This window comes from Nicotiana tabacum, chromosome 6, assembly GCF_000715075.1.
Source record: "Nicotiana tabacum cultivar K326 chromosome 6, ASM71507v2, whole genome shotgun sequence".
Classification (NCBI taxonomy): Eukaryota; Viridiplantae; Streptophyta; class Magnoliopsida; order Solanales; family Solanaceae; genus Nicotiana; species Nicotiana tabacum.
Window position 1 is genome coordinate 216,320,113 of NC_134085.1, and position 7,791 is coordinate 216,327,903.

The following is a 7,791-nucleotide window of genomic DNA, read 5'->3' on the forward strand; positions in this document are numbered from 1 at the left end:
TATAAACTGTAAGGTACGTCAGACCACCTTGAATCGTTGGATTAACAAATTCCGACGTATTTGCATCCCAAAATAGACAAAACCACGTAAGTGCCAGATATTATTTCATCAACCCCATCTCAAGAAAAAAGAGAAACAGATACCTAGAACATGATGTTGCTATTCTTGTAAAACCAAGAAATGGTATTTTTCATAAGTCGAGAAATGTACCTTAACAAAATAAAAAAGAACCACAAAAAGGAAAAGAATAGCTGGTAAAAAATCTATAATTCTGCATAACATGATGCGAAACAATACATATAATGGTACATTTTCTGGACAGGTGATCTTCACTAAGTATGTTGGTAATACAATTAAGAGGAAATTATTCCTTTACATATAACCCAAGACGCAAATGAGTATTTCTGAATTATTTTACTACTCAATAATTAGGCTGAGGAGGAAAACAAACAAAAAACAAAGAGAAGTCAAGAATAGAATGGTAGAGATATAGTACTACTTTGCAAATAGCTGTCTACGCCTAGTTGGTTTTGCTCTCAAACCAGCACCATCACCTCTCACTATCTCATCAACTAAATCTTTAAAGATCATCCGTTCCACGTCCAAGACTACAGTTGATAACTCACCAGTGAATATCGTCCAACTCTCTGATCGATGCATCACATCCTCAAGCAATATGTTTTTCCACTCATCTTCCTCATCCTCCAAGTCGCTTTTTGATGGTTTAGCTTGAAGTAGTTCTATCTCCGCGCACAAATCCCTCAGAAGTCTTTGAGCATTCAGAGCGTTCTTTGCTAGCTTCTGGTGTCTCAACCATGGATCATAAGATGGTCCCACTAACACCAATTTTCCAGCAAGAATCTCATTAACAACATCAAAGATGAGTTTCCGACGTATCCTTTCCTTCGGCTTAGAATGCCTCATCTTTTCATTGCAGAATTCCTCCTTAACTAAAGTGCTTGCCTTGGTTTGTTCCAAGACAAGGAACAGCTCCGGGTTGATGGGGTGACCTGATGGATGGAACTGGAAACTTGTTAGGCTTGAGCCGAGATCCCTGAGAAGGAGTCCTGAAGCCAATAAGATCTCTGAAATGTATCTGTGGTCTGGGTTTGTGTTCTCACAGAGAGACGCAATATAATCCGTGCGAGCCTCATCATGGTTGGAGTTCAACCTCCTAAGTTTCTGAACCAAATTCTCGATGTTTTGTAATTTTTTTCGATTGATTTCCGATGAGAGACCAGAATTGGTGGCATCAGTCGCAAGAGTATTGGCTCGATCACTCTGTGGCGGACTGGAAAATTTATCAGCAACGCTGCAGCTCTCATCTGTCACACAAAATAACATATGATGAGAAACAAAAATATCCCACTTTTTAAACAGTATACATAAACTATAAACTGAATAGTCAAAACTATTTTGACTCCAGAAGGACAAAAGACTGACACCATAATGGAGACACTTATCTGATATTTCTTGCTGAATGCTGACTACAATATTCATTTGAGCAGCTTTCAAGTATTTGCAATATATCTTTATTTTCTTACTATAATTAGATCTGTAATCTGTTTAGTTTTGGACGGTTAAAAGAAAAAGGAGATCTGAGTGCAGTGAATAAATTTGTGTCAGATGTGGATGGCAGTGACAAAATTGTAATGTGCTACTGAAAAAATCAACTGAAGCAGCAATGTATAAGGTTTACCACAATTTTGGTTTGTTCCAGGTGACATAAGTGACTAGAACGGACAAATTTAATGCACATAAAGAATATACAAATATACACGTAGATGTATGTGCCTTTTTAGCTTATCATGTTATTATTCAAGTTTTTTTGACAGACATGAAGGGGGCATCTGCATATCATACTGGTGTTCATTGTTCGGTCAAATCCAAGGTGGCTTAAAAGCACCAAGTATTTGTTCCCTCAAAGTGATAATAGTTGGTTGCTGTACCTGGGTCTGAATCTCCTGTGGAACCTAGTTTATGCATTTGCTCTCGCTGTTCTGGCGAGAGATGCTCACACTTTCAAATCCTATAAAACTTTCTTAGCTTCTATTTTTCCTTAGGCTGTCCTTGACCTATTTTATTCAGAGTTGAGTCTCCCTTCTACTTATTTTTCCTATTAACTTATTTAAAACTCGTTGGTATTCACTTGTATAACCATGGCATGGCATAGTGAGTCCATGCATTCAACCCCCCCCCCCCCCCCACTCACACACACAAAAAAAAAAGAGATGAATTGGCACATACTAGTCATTGAACAAGTGTTAAAAGGGCAGCCCGGTGCACAAAGCATCTCGCGCGCACGCAGGGAAGGGCTGCACCCCAAGGGTTAAACTAAACTAAAGTTTAGGCTTCCAAACAGAAAGTAGTTTCAACTATTTTCCTACCCTTTCTCAGTCTTTTTCAGCAGGCATTTAAGGGGAAAATGTTTCAGCAAATGAAGCAACCTAATAACAAAGTACAAGTATCCAGTAGTTAACTTATCATGATTCTCTATCAGTGAATATTCCTGCACATGTGTGCCTATTGCAAAGAATCTGCATAATATGTCTATTCTTCAACTCACTAATATCAACAAATATATCCCCAACATGCCATCACTTAGGTGCTAGTTCGATTCGAGTAGGAAGGTGCTAGTTCGATTTGAGTAGGAACTTTAACTCAAAATAATAGATCTTGTTATTTCTAGTTATATTTGCTTATGTGAATGTGCTTTTAATTTCTTCACAAAATACGAGGGGAAAGCAGCACCTTTCATGAGTGTTGGAGTATGCTTCACAGGGGAGGGAGATTCATCTGTATATACGGCATTGTCAAGAACCGAGACAGGACTTGGATACTCTGGGGCAGATTCAGCTAACAGTTCATCCTCAGAGAGCACCAGAGACGATTTCTGAAATGAAAGTCTCAGCGTCAAGCATGGTATGGTATGGTTCAAGTACTCCATATAAGGCACAAATAAATGGAAGTTTCTTACCTTCTCTACCAAGTCACATCTCAGGTAATTGGACGCATCAATAGATGAACTCCGGCTGCTTGTCAACTCAGGAGAGCGCTCAAAACTAGTGACTTCAGAATCTACTTTTGATTCTGCTATTACATTACCGTTGGATTGACCAGAAATCTCATTCCCACGGCAAAACAGATTCCTTGATTCACTACTGATCTCACTCGCATGGCCATCATTTTGATGGATGTTTGAAACTCTTGGTCTACGTCTTCCACCAGGGGAACTAGCCTCTGTCTGTTGCTTGTTTGGCTGTCTTCTCGATCTGTTGGAATCAGATGGAGGTGTAGGTGGCCGAGATCTTTTCTCTAGCTCCAGTTTATGCTGTTGCAATCTTGGGCTGATGGATCCTGGGCTCTTTATTGAGCCTGATGTGCTCTCTTTAGGAAGCTGTTGGGACCTTGTTGAAATTTGTGTAGGTTTCGAAGTTCTTCTTGCTTCATTGGAATTCACTGAACTGCTGCCATAACTAGTTCTTGGGTGATGTTCTTTAGCTGTTCTGCTAGTAGCATTACCCTTTCTTCCATAGACAGAGTCACCACCATGAAGCTTGGGGAAAGTGGGTAAGCCATCAAGTGGAATCATTGAAGAAGTAGGAATATCAGATTTTTCCACTAATTTTGCTGGCTTCATGATCACTATTGGGGATTCAAAATTCTTTAAAGAATTAGGCCCCCTCTTTGTTGGAGCAGTCAATTGATCACTCTGCCTCATTCTTTGGTTTACCAGTTTTCCACTCTGTGCATAACTCGCAAACTTCTGGTGATGCTCTTTCTGACCAGTAAAATTTGAACCTTGCTCCTCTTTTTCTGTCTCCAGGAGGCCCTTTACCTGCATTGCTTCCAATATCTGTTTAAGAGCTCTTAGATCCTTGCCCGACTGGGTGAATTCTAGATCTTTCAGTCTCTTTTCGATCTCACTGTAGACAGAAGGAAATGGGCTGGCAGGCTTTACTGGAGCTTTTGAGGTCCTGGATACAGGTTTCTCATATGCCCGAGTCTTATCAACTTGCTTCCAGGGTGCTGGTTCTATGGGAAACCTAGAAATAGGTTTCATAGCCATATCAGGGTTTCTCCACCGAGGAGAAGTAGGTTCTTTCCAGAGGTTCTTCGTGGAATTAGAAGTTCGGATAGGTTTGCATGGCTCAGATACTTCTGAAGACCTTGGAAAAGAAACAGTTTCTTCAACTTGAGAAGATTTGCTCGAACCCGTCTTGCTGTCAGTTGATGACACGGCATCAGGTAGTGTTTCTAGACCCATTAACTTTGCCACAACACTAGGAGGACGAGCCTGAGTTCCAAATGTTTGCAGCAGAGGTGGTGACTTTGCATTGGAATTATAACCACTATCCTTCTGCATAGATTTTGAGGAAAAGTTAGACTTTGGTTCTGAGTTCAAGCTTCGTACTGGACTCACTCTACTGTCCAAAGAAAGTCTTGGTAGCTCTTTCAGCTTTAGAGCGGATTTTGAAATGTCTCGCGATTCAAAGGGTAAAGGATTTGTTTCCCTCCCATCACATGAGAACCGAGGGGCATCTTTTGAGATTGATGATGTAGAAGTGTCTTTTGAATGATATGATAATGATCTAGTGAGTTCCCTATGTTCATTTGAGTACCAAGGCGCTTCCCGAAGTTTTGCAAGAACTCTAAGAGATTCCTTAAGATCAACAGGTGAATTCTGCTTCCCATTATCATAAGCCCCATCAAAGGATTTCAAAGCCTGCACTGGCCTAGGGGAATCACCGGGCTTCAACATAGATTCTGTCACCTCTTCTTTCATTGTAGGTCCAGCTGAGAACCTCTGAGCTTCTCTATTCATAGAATCCTTAACCACATCCCGAATGTCAAGAGATTGCCGACCAAATTGCGGTGATGCATTTGGTTGGACTGCAGCTGAGTCTCTTGAAGGAGTTTCAGCAAAACTTAATCGATCAAAAGCTAAGGGCTCTTGTTGACTTATTTTATTACAATCAAGAGAAGAAAAAGAAGATGAACGTGAAGAAGATGAGAATGATGGTCTCGACGATTCTGTAGACAATCTTTGTTTATCTTGCACAATCTTGTTTGTGTGGCTTTCCTGCAACAAAAAGTGGTGTCATCAAGCTTTCAAGATATAATATTAAAGATACTCAGTTGTGTAAAAATACAAGAGTCATTAGACACTCGCAGACTTCGTGAGACGGACTGAAATAAGTGGACTTTAATTTTACAAATCAAGTTAAAAAGAAAAAGAAAAATACAACAATTTATCTGAATTACAATTCATAACAAAAAGAAGAAAAGAATTGCCAATTGTTATCAGACATCAGTCAGTCTTGACTATGCAAACAAATAACTCAGCATTGTCAATGTCCTTGCCAATCACATTCAGTATGAACTGTTTGATGTTAATGACCATATAAATACTCAAACAGGGGCTTAAGTGTCAAATACTTTCAAATTTGATAGGGAGAGACAGAGAGGACTGAGGAGAGATATCAAGTTAGCACAAATAACTCTTACCATAGCTGCTGATTTTTGGTATGTATTAGTGTACTCTTTTTCAGAAGTGCCATTGCCAATGTGAGAACTGCCTGTAACAAATGAGATTCACATGATGTTACAAAAATGATTCTTTAAGAGACCAATTGAAGTGTCCAAGAAAAACTGAAGCACCCCTATCTACTCATAAAAACATAATTACAAAATCTTGCTATATCCTTTGAGGAATCCTAGACAAAAAAATTCTTTTGACCAGTAGGAAATTGTGAGACAAGAATGGTGGTCACACTAGAAATGAACCAGATGGTTGACATAAGAACATGGATAGAAAGATAAAATCTTGATTCCCATTTCCAACAAACAAGCAAATACTTTACAAATGTTGTCATAAACACATTTTACAATTAACCAAATTGGGCAGAATGAAATACTAAGTATTACCAGAAGTGAGCCTTTTGGGGCTGTTACCAATAAGGCGCCTGCTAGCAAGCATACTTTGGCGATCAAATAGTTGAAAGATTCCTGTCATACATCCAATTTGTTTCTGCAAATCTTGGTTCTCTTCAGTCAATGAATGTAAAAGCTTGGCAGCCATTGTCAAAGTCAAAGCTCTTCACTACAAAGCTGGAATCAGTTCCTCACACCACACAAATCAAACAAGAATCTGGAAAACCTCTCCTAGCCACCATTCTATGCTTTGTGGTCTGATGAAACAATACCAATCAACTCCAGGAGCATAAATCATAGAATATCTCTCAATGATAATAAAAGTTTCACTAACATTCACCTAATTTAATCTTTCAGTTTTCATCATCTAGCAACAACCCCTAAGATCAAGATTTGATTTTCAGCACTGAGAAATCAAGTTAATGGACTTGTTTTCTTCTGTAATATGCCCAGAAATTAGTGCTTCAACTTCTTACTAGTAAAAACAAGAAAGAGCTGAGATACCCAAAAGAACAAATTTAAGTTCTTTTCAGCATATGAGACCAAATTAAGTAAAACACCAGAAAATTGTGCAAAAAGCAATGATAACATCAAGAAAGTGAATATGAGTAACATTAATGCAAGAACTGTAAGAGGGTCATCTCTATAGATCCACTAGTAAATGTTTCAATGTTAATTTTCTTGGAGAATAAAAGGAGAAACAAGAACACCCCACACACATAAAATGGAAGAGATTGAAACAAGTACTGTAGTATTACTTAGAGAGAGAAAGGAAGAGAGAGAGGGAAAATGGGTACATGTGAGTGACAATGAGTTGATAGTGAGGGAAGAGTTGGCAAGAAATATTAAAGAATTACTCTTATCTAACATTGATAATAGTTAATAAAGTACTAGTAGTATTATTATTATGGTTTAATGTGGAGGGAAAATGCAGATGTCTTGCATTTGCAGGCCTTACCCCTTCCCTCATCCCATGTGGATTGATTACATGCTCTAAATCTGTCTGCATCCTCATGTGCTGCTGTCAGGCATTCTTGAGATCTAATTAGCCTCATTTTGCTTTCACAGATTAGTTGCAAAACACCATTTAGCTGAGCTGCCATGAATCTTGTTTATGTTGTGTGTTGCTATAGTGTTCTGGTCAATTTGTATGCATTTTATTTTTTTACTAGTTAAAATATCGAGTAATTGTGAGCATTAATATTTAAATAAATTTTTAAAAAATCACCTATTTTTTTGTCTGATGGTCATTGAGAGAAGCAACAATTTACTTTGGCTGCTTAGCTTTCTCTTTCTCTTTTTTCTTCTTTTTTATTTGGGGGGGGGGGGGGGGAGGGATTCAAGAATATTTATATGTAGAAGTATTTTTCTTAAACATATATTTAGGTGTAACTTCTAATATAATCTGGAAGAAAAGTTTAGTTTCTGGTCAAAAGTTAAAAGGATAAGTTTTTCAGATTGTAATTTGAAAATTAAGTTGGATAAGGAAAGTCACATTGCCTGCCCATCTACCCATTGTCAGCTCATTAATCATTTGGATAACAAGCAAAAAAGTTCACTCTAAAAAGTTTAAGTTATACATGTACAAGATATTTTTATATTATAGTGTTGTCTTTGTTTGTTATAGCGGGTAACTCATCTTATTTTTAAGATTACTAATCTTATATTCTAAAAAGGCTTATTTGTCAATATTCTTCATATCACATGATGATATATATAAGCTTAAGTTAATGCTAAAATCATGTCGCAATTGGAAAGTTGAAAAATTCCTAGGAAAACTTACAGTCGCAGTTCTTCGGGTGCGCACTAAGTATCTTGCTCACTGTGCAATAGCTCGCAAACTACACAGGAGACATA

General features: G+C 38.1%; 1 protein-coding gene across 1 annotated transcript; it reads right to left on the bottom strand.

Annotated features, from left to right (window-relative positions):
• Nucleotides 1-252: 252 nt before the first annotated feature.
• Nucleotides 253-7,054, bottom strand: LOC107797922 (protein LONGIFOLIA 1-like). Its single transcript, XM_016620845.2, has 6 exons — nt 6,893-7,054; nt 5,929-6,191; nt 5,509-5,579; nt 2,978-5,083; nt 2,752-2,893; nt 253-1,325 (listed from the first exon to the last, which is right to left on the bottom strand). Exons 2-6 carry the CDS (start codon nt 6,080-6,082, stop codon nt 496-498), a joined length of 3,303 nt encoding a protein of 1,100 aa, XP_016476331.2. The 5' UTR covers nt 6,083-6,191; nt 6,893-7,054; the 3' UTR covers nt 253-495.
• Nucleotides 7,055-7,791: the final 737 nt, after the last annotated feature.